The sequence below is a fragment of the Sciurus vulgaris genome, assembly GCF_902686455.1.
Source record: "Sciurus vulgaris genome assembly, chromosome: 2".
Lineage (NCBI taxonomy): Eukaryota > Metazoa > Chordata > Mammalia > Rodentia > Sciuridae > Sciurus > Sciurus vulgaris.
The window spans coordinates 86,387,063-86,400,700 of NC_136462.1; the positions used below are offsets into that span (position 1 = coordinate 86,387,063).

At 34.3% G+C, this 13,638-nt stretch overlaps 1 protein-coding gene across 10 annotated transcripts in view; it reads left to right on the forward strand.

The window, feature by feature from the left end:
* CDIN1 (CDAN1 interacting nuclease 1) overlaps positions 1-13,638 on the forward strand; it is a 213,998-nt gene that overhangs the window by 51,427 nt on the left and 148,933 nt on the right. For 7 of the 10 annotated variants that reach the window (XM_079128728.1, XM_079128731.1, XM_079128727.1 and 4 more), the window contains exons 2-4: positions 2,933-2,978; positions 3,869-3,933; positions 11,491-11,551. In XM_079128728.1, the coding sequence (XP_078984854.1) occupies positions 2,933-2,978; positions 3,869-3,933; positions 11,491-11,551 (172 nt within the window). Of the gene's footprint in view, positions 1-2,932; positions 2,979-3,868; positions 3,934-9,991; positions 11,101-11,490; positions 11,552-13,638 lie in introns of those variants that run through there. The other 3 variants (XM_079128732.1, XM_079128725.1, XM_079128730.1) reach the window with 2 other exon arrangements.

The following is a 13,638-nucleotide window of genomic DNA, read 5'->3' on the forward strand; positions in this document are numbered from 1 at the left end:
ATTTGACCAATATCACTCCCAAGCATTTCCCCCGCTCTCACCTCTTCGTCCCTTTGATTTTTAGGAGATCCAGCCGCATCTTTGTTTGCCTTTTTCCTCTTTAGCTTCTGCATATGAGAGAAAATTACAACCCTGGACCTTCTGAGTTTGACTTATTTTGACTTAACATGATGATGTCCAGTTAGTTCCTCTATCTTTAGGCACACAAAAAAATACCTTTTTATTTAGTTAATTAAAGGAAAACTGAAATTTGATTTTTAAAGAAGGGACAATTGTCTTGGGCCATGGAATTTGGTCAAAACACTTGACCTCCTGTGGTTTCAATTTTCTATCCAAAAAGCAACATGTCCCATCTTTCACTGTTGTTTGGAATACTATGTAATGTAAATATTTAAGTAGGGGTGTTAGCATTGATGACACAGAACTGATTTCTGGTTTCTGTTGGGGATGCAGATTGCCATGGGAATTAAGAGTTTGGGTCTGGAATTGAATCTGGTTTTGATTCTCAGCTTTGCCACTGATCTAGCTATTTAATTGTGTGTTTTATTCTAGTTGTCTCCCTTCATTTCCCTCTTTAAAATAGGACAGTAGCTTAGTTGGTTGTAGCTTTGAGATCATGTGACTCTGTTCCCCTCCCCACCTGCTCAGTCCTTCCTTGTGGTATTCCTTCTCAGCATTGAAACACTGGGAGAGAGTACAACACATACTGGAGTCAATATGTTCTTTGCACCAAACTCCTTTTCTGTTCTTTATGCTGTGGCATTTGTTCAGAACACTCTTCTGTTAAGATCAGCACAGAAAGGTACAGGCAAGCTTCCTTGACACTGCACCTAACTCTTTCTTTTTGTTGTTACAAGTAAGTTTTTTTTTTTTTTTTTTTTTTTTCTGATTTTAGTTTCAATTAGCTTTTATTCCAAATTGTAAGCTGAAATCTTCTCAGTCCTCTTGGTCACAGAGAAACTGGGTTGCTACATAGACTCTGTCCATGGTTTTAACTGAATTGAATTCTAAGCAGCTTAAAGAAATTTTTCTGGGCAAAGGCATTATCTCATCTTGAATTTAGTCAATTTTCTCAACACCTGACCAAGTTTTCACTTTGAATGGGTTATTCTTGAATTTGTTTCACCAGCCATGTCTTAGTCTTCCCATCTGGGCACAGTTACACTTTTTTTTTTTTTTTTTTTTTTTTAATAGAGTGCATTTTGATACATTGTACACAAACGGGGTATAACTTTTTGTTTCTGTGGGGTTGTACACAATATAGATTCATACCATTTGTGTAGTCATACATGTACATAGGGTAATGATGTCTCATTCCACCATCTTTCCTACCCCTGCACCCTCCCTCGCTTATTTCCCTCTACACAATCCAAAGTTCCTCCATTCTTTATACTTTTAAAAACTATTTACAATTTAGTTTCTTCCTGTTGAATCATTCCAAACACACTATTTCCATCATACTTTTTGAAATGTAGACATTGGTCTTCTGTGCACCATTAAATGGTTAATAACATCTATTTTTGCTGTACAGTGATGAGGGATCTATTGCATATAAATTTCAGCATTTAAATATATCAAGTAATTTACAAAGATTTGGCCTTGATTTTGCAATTTTTGTCAGAAACTTGTCAGCAACCTGACCAGGGTATATGATTGGCATGTTAAGCTCAGGCAAGCCATGCATAATAGGAAGATTTTTGTATGTTAAAATTGTCTTTTTCCAAGGTAGTATATAAGGGAAATTGAAAAAAATTAGACTTGATTGAATTTATAAGTGTTTTCATTCATTTCTCCATACTTCTCACTTAATGAAATGGTTATTTGATTTTTGTTGGTTTTCCTTGGTGAATATCTATGGTATCCTTTTTAACCTAGTCATGTAATTTTATACTGGTGGAGAGGGTTAGAAGCCTCTGGTATCCAGAAGATGGTAGTACTGTGACCATGAGTAAACAAGTATGATGCTATTTTTATTTCACATTATTCAGTTTCCCTCTGATGTGCATAAGAGGTTTCTTTCATTCATGAATAGAAATTTTTGAATTATTCACAGAGCTTTGGCATACTATGAGAATTAAATTATTTAAAGTGCAGTGACTTCAGTTAGCATTTATTAGGAAAATAAATCAGTAATAATCCTTTTCAAGGTAAGATAAAATTAGTATATCTACTGAGGACAATCAAAAAGAGTAGGAGTAGGGTATGATTACTTTTTAAAGAAAGAAAAATTCCATTCTATTTATAAATGTTAACAATTGCAAGAGGAAAAATTCCCACTCAGAAAGAATGCTGTCCAGGTAGCTTCATTGCCAAGTGTTTGACACTTACATGAGTAAGTCTTACAGCAGTCTTTGGGAATGATGCACTTCCAAGGACCTCTGCTTCCTACTGTGAAAGTTTCTATTTTCAAAGCACACCAGAATCAGTGGGAACACTCCAGTGTTCTCTGTGCTACATCTAACAAAGACGAAAGTTTTTTCCCCTGAATCTAGGATAGCTACAGAAGAGATTACCTGTCTGCTAACAAAATAAATTTTAGAATTTTGTCAATGAATGAGCTACACATTCTCTACTTTTATGGGATTGGACTCTGTCATTTGTTTATGGAAATAAGCCTTGTTTTCTTGTGGTCCCTTTTAACACCATTGCATACTACAGATATGATTTACAATTATTCCAAAGTTTAAAAAATCCAAATCATATGATACTTGCTTTGAGACCATTCATATCTTTCCCTTTCCCTTTTCCTCTCTCCTTGACCTAGCAGCAGGAAGCCTTTGTTTGAGGTGTTCATCTGGAACAACTTTTCCACACTTGTTTTCATGTTCTGTTAGATTACAGGGCAGCAGGCCTACCTTTGAAGCTCCTTTCTCTTTTGTTTCTTTGCCGTGCACTCCAGTAATTAACTTTGTCCTTCTTTTATTTGTTCCAGTCAATCGCAGGCCACTCTGCTGAGCATCTTCTCCCAGGAGTACCAGGTTAGAAGTTTTCTCCTTTGTGAGGGTTGACAGGTGCCTAATTGAATGATGAATGTCCCTTTATTTCTTTGTAATTGAACTGCCAGCTCTCTGATTGGGTTGGAGGATGTTCTCCTTTCCACATCAAGCACCGCCTGCGTCTCAGTGGAGGCCTGCCAAGCCTACCCATCCATCTGTCTAATAACATCTAGCCTTTGCTTATTTGGTGGACCTGTAATAAATTATGCTAAACCATTATTATTCTGACAATAATAATTTCCCTGTGTTGCGTGGTTCCATGTGCTAAATGTTTGCTGACTTGCACTGTCAGTGCCGCTTTCCATTGCTGACAGAGATGATGATAAATGACCATTGCTGGAGTGGCAGAAGGCAAGAGAGGCAGAAAATGGAGTCATTTATCATGAGATGACAGGTGTCAGTCAAGTGGCAAGTCTCTATGGAATTACTTTTTGTAGTTTTCAAATAAGTTGTTTTTAAGCAATGTTCTTCCTGGTTAAAAATGGCAATTGGATTGTAAAACTAGAGTGCAGAGGACTTAGGTGGAATTGAATTGAGGGAAAATTAATACAAAGGTTGAAAGAGGGAACAAGTTTTTCTTTGCCCTCTGCAGCCCTAAGCAAACTTATTTAGATTCAATTACTATGACCCTGTTGGCTTTTACATATATACTGTACCTTGTGGTACAGTCTGAAGATATCCCAGGCAAGCAATAGAGATTAAAATGCATAGGCTCATGGAGTGGAAGGAAAAAAAGTCCTACCACCACCAAATCCCCAAGCTATTATTCATTTTGCCCTATATGCTAGTCATTGAGATCAAGAAATATGTCATTATTGTTCTTGAACCTGCTCTGTGACACAATGTAAAAATTTTGTTTTGTTTTGTTTCAGAAACATATTAAAAGAACACATGCCAAACATCATACTTCAGAAGCAATTGAAAATTACTACCAGAGGTATGACCTGCCTGCCCCACTAGAGGGTATCATAGTACCTATTAATTGTAATAATAATTATGAATAAATTAGGTTATTAAATTAATTTTCTATATCATACCCCAAGACATTGTTTTGAGTCTGTTATTTAAGACTTTTGGTGTATTTTTTGAATGAGTCTTCAAATATTTTCTTTGGTAGACCTAAGAATATGACGATGCCGTCTTGACTTAGGGTGTGTGTGCATAATACTATGTAGTTAAAATATTATTGAATCTTGGTTGGTTTCTTGAAACTTACAATAAGTATCTGTACTTACAATAAGTGCATATCTGTCCAAATGCATATGTCCATATATGCATACATCTACATGTTTGTTTATATGAAAGTTCTCAAACCAATTTTCATTTGTTTCTTATTCAGGTCAGTAAGTCAAAAGAATAAGATTGAATTTTGATGTACTTGTATTTTGCATCATAGGTATTATGTTAGCCATTTTAGAAATTAAAAAAAAGGCATATATCAACTAAGGACATATGAAGATATATCATATTGTATAAGTGTCACATTTTAAAAGGAGTTTTATATTTAAAAAGAAAATCTTGGACATTAAATCAACAAGATGGTATCCAGAGGCTATTTTAATTCTAGCATTACTTATTATAAAGACATTCTGTCTCTTATTCTGAAACAAACAGAATCTAAAATAGCTCTGATTTTTTTTTAATTCTAAAATTTGTGCTGTCTTTATAATATGACTGAATAATTTATAACACTAAAGGGTAATGGTTGGCATTAGAAATGGTTGATTTCTTAAATATTTCAAGGGCATATTGGAAAAGAAAACTGTTTGAAATATGTTCATGAATTATTATACTCAAGATTGACAAACCAACCTTTCTGTGGTGAGAGTGACACTACTGATTTTAGATGAATGATTTTTATGCACAAAAATTTTATGAATGAAATAAGTATGTGGATAAAATATTGGTGTCATGTTTCTTTAAAATCATTTTTAAGAATTTAGATATAGATATTGAACAGAGAAGCTATTGAAATTAGATTTTTTAAAAAGTATTCTCTTTGTTACATGGTAAAATATTTTCTTTGTTTTGAGTAGTTAAATCTACTAAAGATACATATGCATCCCCCCCCCCCCACACACACTTGTATTTAGGAGAGTTCTTATCTGAACAGTCTTTGTAAAGTTTAAAGTAATTTATTCAAAAGTCATAATTACCTTCTAACATTTAAAGTTAAGTCATAACCTAGATCATACATTATAAAATTAAGAATGGCCATAAAGTCCTATGAAAGCTTTGGCATCCATAACCTCCAAAGAAAGACTGAAAAGCCATTTTTTACATGCCAAAAAATTCTATTCTATTTTGTAAACATTATATCCTAGGCTGTCATATAATAGCATGCTTCTATGTCCAGATTTAAAGCCTTGAAATATAAGCAGAGGAAAATACAGCATTTTAGAGGAAAGTATACTCTTTTCTTAGAAATTTGCAAGCCCATTATCAGGTGGTGGGCTGCCCTGTGATAGTCACTTGCCTCATTGTAAAAAGGTGTTTTTTTGCTTTTTGCTTTTAATTACATTCTAGAATCTCTGCTGTTTTTTAAAAATTTTAGTTTCATTAAAAAACATTTTTGTTATTAAAGTATGAAAATACATTTTTGGATTATCTGGGTAGTTTAGACCAGAAATAAAAATTTTATATATATAGTCAGTATTGAACAGTTGAGAGAATAGTAATGAGAATATAGAAATTTATTTCTGTATTCTGAGGAGTTAGAGCATTTGAAGCAAAAACATGAAGTTACACTGTAATGAACAGACTCAGAAGAAAGTAGTCTCACCAGTTTCTTACTTTGTCTCCCTTTTACCTCTGTACTCTGTTCTGTTCTTTGTGACTGGGGACAGTCATGTTGTTACCTTTTGGATAGATTGACCTCACCAGCCTCTTACTCCTCTTACTCTAAATGTGCAGACCTAAAGTCCCTTTTTCACTAAGGTAAATTGGTCTTAAAAGATTTTTGTTTTCCAGCTGATTATAATAAAGGCAAATTGTTTTATCAAAGCATATTTAAGCAGTTTAAAAATGTTAGTGACAACTTAATTTTTTGTTTTATAAATTAATACTCTTCATTGCAAAAGTTAGGTTCCTTTGTGAAGGTATTAAAAAAAAAAAAAAAGAATGGATGAGTACCCATACTTGTGCTACTCAGAGATAACTATTGGCTGAAATTTTGCTTCAGTCTTTTGTCAACCCATTTTTTTTAATATAGATGAAGTCATACTATAAGTCATAATGTACATGCAATTATGAATCCTAGATTTTATACTCAGAAAAATGTAAATGAGATAATAGTATTTTGTATAAAGCTTCTTGTTTTTTTGGTTGCTTTACTTCATCATATGAAAGTATCAAAAGTTACTGAACTATTCCTCTGTTGAACATTTATATTTCCAATATTCTGATATTGTAAATAATACTGTGATAAGCATCTTGATTCATGAGTCTACATTTTGAATTAGTTTCTTTATTTCTTTGTATATTCTTACTGGTGCAAACAATGTGCATATTTTAAAAATTCATTATTTGTTGCCAAATTACTATCTAGAAATGTGCTGGTTACATTCCTACTAGCACTGTGAGAGAATTTCTGTGTCTTTACATTCTTGCTAACATTGAGATGATACTAACTACACATTCAAAGTCTGCTTCTCATGTGATTGCATCATGGTTAACTGAAACTTCATAGGATCAGATAGCAGTAGAAAGTGTTCTCTTAAACTTTTGAATTATTAGGGAAGTTTCCTCAGTTCTCCATGTTGTATATTTATAGACAGCTAAAGTATTGTTTTTGAAAACAATTCTCTATTCTTTCACACTGTACTAATGTCATTTTATTTCTAAATAGGAAATATTTTTGGTAAAATTTATCTTAATTCATCTAACTTGGTACACATGGACTTATGTGCACAGACATAATTGATTAGATTTGCAAGTCCTCATCAGTAGTGAAGTTCAGAAATACTGTCTCTCATCTCCTTCTTTTTCCCAAGACACCTTGACAGAGGGACCATCTTTAGTAGCTTTAGAGAATCACATCAATTGAATTTTATTCAGATGTTCACATGGATAAAAGGGTAGTTCAATTATGATGTTGACAGTACATGATAAGATGATTCTGAAAATTTGTACTTTTTTTCAGTTAGCACCATTTACTGTGCTTGCACTATGTCCTGTCCACTATGCTAGGAACTGACTATAAAATGTGACTGACACAGTACCTACCTTCAGCTGTTCCATTTAGTGGGAAAGCAACTGTGGACCTAAATATGTAAAATGCAGTAAGAGAAGTGCTAATAGAGGTTCCATCAGTTATCCTTTTGAGGTATGCAGGGCAGCATGAATGTGTACAGTCTAGAAATAAAAGGCTTACCTTTACAAGTTTGTTGGGAAGGGGAGAGCTTTCCACATTGAGAGAAGACCTTCAGTAGCAGAGCTTTGATGTTTTTTGAGCTAGAATCTAGAGAATGAAAGGAGAGACACAAAATGGCCTGGGAATGTAGGCAGGTACTAAAGGACTTATTCCAAGGAGTAGGATTTTTTTTTTTTTTTTTTTAAATAGGCAGTATGAATCCCATGGTAGATTTTAAGCAAGGAGTACACTACACATGTTTTTATGTAGGGAAGGGAGTTTTATGGCAATGCAACAGAATAGATGACTGGGTGAGCTGCAAGAAGGGAAGCCTATGCCAGCTCTTGGTATAGGTCAGGTGAGACTACCAGCAGTAATGGTGGGGATGGGTTATTAGAGATTTTAGAGGTAAATTCAACAAAGATAGTGTTTAGATGTAAGCATGGAATAATTTAGGTAGGTTTTAGAAGTTTTGCCTTTAGAGTTGTTATGAAAATGTTAAAGATCAAATAACTTCATCTTATATTTAAGATAAGTATATTTTGTCTTAATTTTAGATGCTAATGGGTCTTTCACAGTCAAAAACCATAAAGTGTTTCTTCTCTAAGATCTTCTCAGAATGACCTCACCCATAAGCTATGCATTTGTTGGTTTTCCTGCGGCAGAACTAAAGGATGAGTTGTGACTTCTATGTGAAGTAGTTTTAATTGACAAATAGACCTCAGCAGTGGAGCCCAGACTACCTAATGTAGTGTTCAGGATGCCCTCCTTATATCCCCATTGCAGCTCAGGTCTTTGCTAGGGATCTGTTGGATATTTGTGAAGCTTTCAGTCTATTTGGAGAGAAAAGCAAAGAATTATGCCAGTGTCAAAAGTACAGTGCTGTAAGTTTGCACATGTTATGATGATTCAGAGAATGGTAGCACTAGGAATTTCTTTTTTTTTTCCTTTCTTTTTACTTATTTTCTTTCTTCGAAATGGGATCTTTCTATGTTACTCAGATTATTCTCTAACTTGTGGGTTTAAATGTGCCTCATCCTCCTAAGTAGCTGGGTCTATAGGCAAGTACCGCCACACACCTGGCTCTACAATTTCTGATTATGTTTCTATTGAATATTTTGGATAATTAGTATGTTTCTTTGATTGCATATATGAAAATTTGAACATGGCCTGATCTGTTGCTTTCATGTAGAGTACAATTAAATTTCCACAAAGAACAAAATGAACCTCAAATTAAACTTAATTATCCCCACCCCCCCGGCACCTCCCAAGTAATTCTGAAGTGTGATAGGATATAGTTGGGAAAAAATTGGGGGTATAATTTAGAAAGTAAATTTACTGTTTTCATCTGAGGCCATCCCACCCCAGGCCCTGGGACATGGGTCAGGGTTCCCTTTCTGAGCTGTACTGTTGCCAGTAGAGTCTGGGTTGGTTTCATCAGTACGCTGGGATTACGTTTCCTTATTTGACCAACTGAGAAGCTATGGCCAACCATGCAATTAGGATTTTCTACTGTAGCAAGTGTGGTCATCCTTCAGATGTTATTCAGACTATGTAGATATAGGGGATTACTATTATTGCTTGACCACATTCTGTTTCTTTTAATTTGGTAGAGATTTCTATTGTTCATTACCAGGATAAAGGTTGATGCAACATCTATGTGAAACCTTGTAACTTTTATTCAAAACAGTAGTTCCCTGGCACAAGAAGTGGTCTGGCATCTAGCTATTCTCTCTTACCGTTTTCAGGCAGCTCTTATCATGGTATGCATCTTCATCTCATGCAAGAGACACCAAGTGTCTCTCTTAAAGAGGGACTTTCTGACTAACCCATCTAAATTTAAATTTTATCATAACACGTATGTTATGTATTTATTCCCCCTGTTTTTGTTGAGTGTCTCCACTGTAATATCTCTGTGGTGGTGGAACGAGTGCTGTTTTATTCCTTGCTGCTTCTTTAGAACTTGGACTAAAGCCCAACCCATAGCTCTAAAAAATACTTGTGGGATACATGGATGTTTAATAGAAAATTGTAAAGATATTCTATTATTGGTTTAGGATTAAATATCCTGACCCAGACAGAATCAGAACCCTTAATTAGTATGCACTTTTGGTAGTGATTAGCTGGTGACCTGACTGAGCTGATTGGTTGTTCCCTGAGCAGGCCTATCCTTCACTGGAAATATTTGTGTAAATTGTGGTTCTTAGCTGACCTATTTCTCAGAGACCATCCTCTAAACTACTCTTGTCTTTATTTTTCTTTTCTTGCTATATCTGAAAGTCCTTATTTCCCAGTTTACTAAATAATATGTTCAAGAAGGATCCCATTATGTGGAAAATGGATTTGTTAGAATTATTTTGAAGTTATAATAACCCTGACACTCTTCCTGTCTTAGAAAATTTGCTTTTACTACACCTTACTTACAGGAAAAATATATATTGTAAAGTAATATAATTTGGTAGCTACTCCTAGCAGTTGTATTAAAGACCTCACATGTTGACTTTACTTTTTTACTATCAGACAGATACCTTAATTTATTCTTACAAACAATATACTATAAAGAAAATGTTCATAACTGATCACATTTTCTCATACAATATGAATAATATTTATTCATTATGGAAGAAAGCAAATATATATATCTATATATATATGTGTGTGTTATATAATCATCTAGTATAAACCAAGAACTGAGCAATGAATAATAAATTGAATAAAATATAGTTCCCCATCTCTTATGAATCTTTCAGCATTACAGTGGGGGATGAGTTTAGATAAGCTATTCCCTCCAGCCCCACCTTATCCAAAGTTTTGTTATCCATGGTTTCATTTAACCCCTAGTCATCCTGCATCATGGCTCAATGATATTTCTTATGACCTATTATCTGAAGGTTGGTAATAGCCTCACACTGTGCCACAATACTTGTGTCATTCATCTTACTTCATCTCATTACATAAGCTTCAAAAGAAGGGTGAGTATAGTTCAATAAGATTTTGAGAAAGATCATATTTACATCACTTTTGTTATCATATTATTACAATTGTTCTGTTTTGTTATTGTTAATCTCTTAGTATGCCCAATTTATAGATTAAACTTTATGATAGGTATGTGTATATGTAAGGAAAAAATAATATATATAGGGTTTGGTATTATCCATGATTTCAGACACCCATGGGGTGTTAGAACACATCCTTTGAGGATCAGGGTGGATGACTATAACTTGGTAAACGCAATACTGTGTTATGTAATGGGGAGATATACAGGGTGCTGCTCAGTTGCCTGTGCAGGGCCATAAAGTTACAGTTGGATGGTGTTGGATTGAAGAAGGTGACATCTGAACTGAATCGTAAGTTATCCAGGTGATGAGTAAGAGCAGGGGACAGTGACTAGAGGTGAAGCTAGTAGAATGAAGTATATAGGTTGTGAAGAGTGTTAAGTAGTAATAATTTAATCTTGAGATTCAGTGTGGGACCTTCAAAATATTTAAAGGAAGAGAATAGCATATTCAAATTTTTATTTTAAAATATTTACCATCTTCCTTGTGTTGGATGGATTTGGAGAATTTTTGTTTGTTTTTGTTTTGCGGTGAAGTTAGGTGTTGATGAGAGCTGGAGGCTGTTAGAGAAATCCAGGGCAGATAGGATGATAGCTGTGTTGGCTGTCAAAGGTGTGCTTGCCTACTGGTGGCAAATCTGTTCCCTTCTTTTCTTGATAAGCTATCAACAACTCTGTGAAGCAGAGGTAAAGAAAAGGTGAGATGAGTACATGAATACTTTCTTCAAACTGTGAGAGTCAGTCCGTTTCCTTTCTATTTGACAGTTGTCTGTGGAATGGACAAAGTCAGAGTGATGCGGAAAGTTCTTTAGAAATCACCTCTTTGTTCACTTTGGCATTATAAGAGGTAAAAACAAGGGAGACCAATGTCATCATACCTCCTGGCCCTACTTCAGTTAGTTAGTTGATTTTGTAGTAAGTTGTTTTTGTTATCCTTTTCTCTTTAGAGCTTTCCTATGACAGTAGCATACTTTAACAGGAGTTGAATGTGGCATTTGCCCAGGAGAAACGTACACACAGGGGATGCTGACAAGTCTATACTGGCCTTTTCTCGTCACTGCATTATCGCTTGGCTTTGTCTTGTCTAGGTACCTGAATGGAGTGGTGAAAAATGGAGCTGCCCCAGTGCTCCTGGAGCTGGCCAATGAGGTAATGTTATTGTTATGATTTTATTTAAAACTGCATAAAACCTAAGGGGCCTTTCTGAAGTAGTTTGCTTAGAATTGTAATTAACCTTAAGAAAAGAGTTTTGAGGTATACTAGACGTTTAAATTGCTCCCTGCTTTCTTTGTACTTTTAATAATTGGACAAAGAACTTCATGTATTAATAAATCAGTTGACATAATTAGTCTGCCTCTTTTAAAGCGAATGTATAAACAACTTCTTAGTTTCTTATTTTGTGGAAAACTTACACCAAGCGTCTCAGGACATGCTCTTCTTAGGATATGTAGTCTTAATTTAGTGTGAGAAATACCTGTGTCAAGTAAAGAGACATATGCCAAGAAAACCTATGCTAACTATTATAAAAATGAAGAGAGGAATTGTATACCTATAAACGTAACATTTACTTGATTCATTTTTTTGTTTGCAAACTTTTATTATAATAAAGGATGTATAGCTTCTAGAAAAGTCTCTTTCTATGAAGAAACATAATATTCTTATTAACACCAAGTATAAAGTGATTTACTGAATTTATTTGGTAACTCTGATCTGCTTCTGTTTGGGGAAACAACTAACAGCCTTACATTTAAAAAAGGAAGCCCTAAAGATTTCTTGTGAATGAAGAAGCTGTAAAAAGTTCATAATAGTTGCAGAGAGCAAACCAAAAAATAAAATATTTAATTCCTAAACTCTAAAATATTTATCCACTGTAATAAGAGCAATATAATATTTAGTCTGACTTGGAAAGGCTTATGCAAACCTCATAGGGATGGAGTGAAATGTACACTGTTTTTGTGTTGCATTATAATGGAAAACATAGAAGCAAGGCAGAAAATGTGTGTTTGCATTAAAGATGACTCCATACTATAAGCATTAAGTGTTAGAGTAGCAGCAAGTTCTACATGTTATATTAGCAAGGAAGAATGGCTTCCCTCACAGCTTCTGTCTGCTGTACTCGGCTACAGTCAGCAAATGAGCAATTACCTATCAGTAACTAGAAGGTTTTAATAGTCTAGGCAATGTCTGCACAATCTGATAGGAAAGTTAACATGTAGAATGAATTTCCCTTCTCCTTGCAAAACATGTATTTTATTCATTTTTTTTTCCTATTTCTGAAGCAAGGTGCTCTGTGTTTCCAGACTTGTTTGTTACAGGTTGATTCTATAATAACTTGAGGTATCTGAGCTATAACTAGATGTTTAATGATTGTCTTTTATGAGAAAAAAAAAAAAAGAGTAAGCTAGCACCATTCCAGATAAAGCATTTAGAAAGAAAGTGATGCAAATATGGAACTTATTTTTATACATAATGATGTTGATGACATAAATTTTGTATAGTAACAATTTATATTCATTTGAATTTTTAGTGGATAGTTCTGTTGAGCGTAACTTATTTAACTGACTTCAACTTCTATCTTCTAACAATATGGAAAATTAAATACACCAGAACATGTTCTCCTTCATCAATAAGTCTGTTATTTACCATGAATGTATAGCGATATGTAGCCAAAAATAAAAACAATTATTGAAGGGCTTTTTTTCCCTCCTCTCTGGCTGCAGATGAATACAAAGAGAATAGTACTTTCCATGAGGTTGCTAATGCATTAGGGAAATTTGGAAATGACTGGTACCACATTATGGCATCTAAACAACTAAGCTGCCATTTTTATATGATAGTTAATACTTAAATGACATATGCTTGCATCTAGTGACAACTGATGTGATGGTAATACTTTGTGAGTCAATATATATTTAATCAGTGGAAACTAAAAATTGATGAGAAATATATAATGTTGATACATTACAGTGTACAGCAACTGTCTTAAACAAAATCACTACATTGTTGATTTGGGGGTAAGGGTTATAGGTGGCCATCATTGATCTTATAAATGTATGAATACTACCTTTCGTGTTTCAAGGCTAAAAATGAACATTTTAGGAAATCTCTTTGTTAGTGATAATAAGATCAGTCATTCCATTCTCCCCACACAAATATTTTCAAGTTAGATTTGAAGCACTATGAATTTTACTTACATGCTAAATTCTGACATGAAGCATGATGGCCCTATTTCAGAG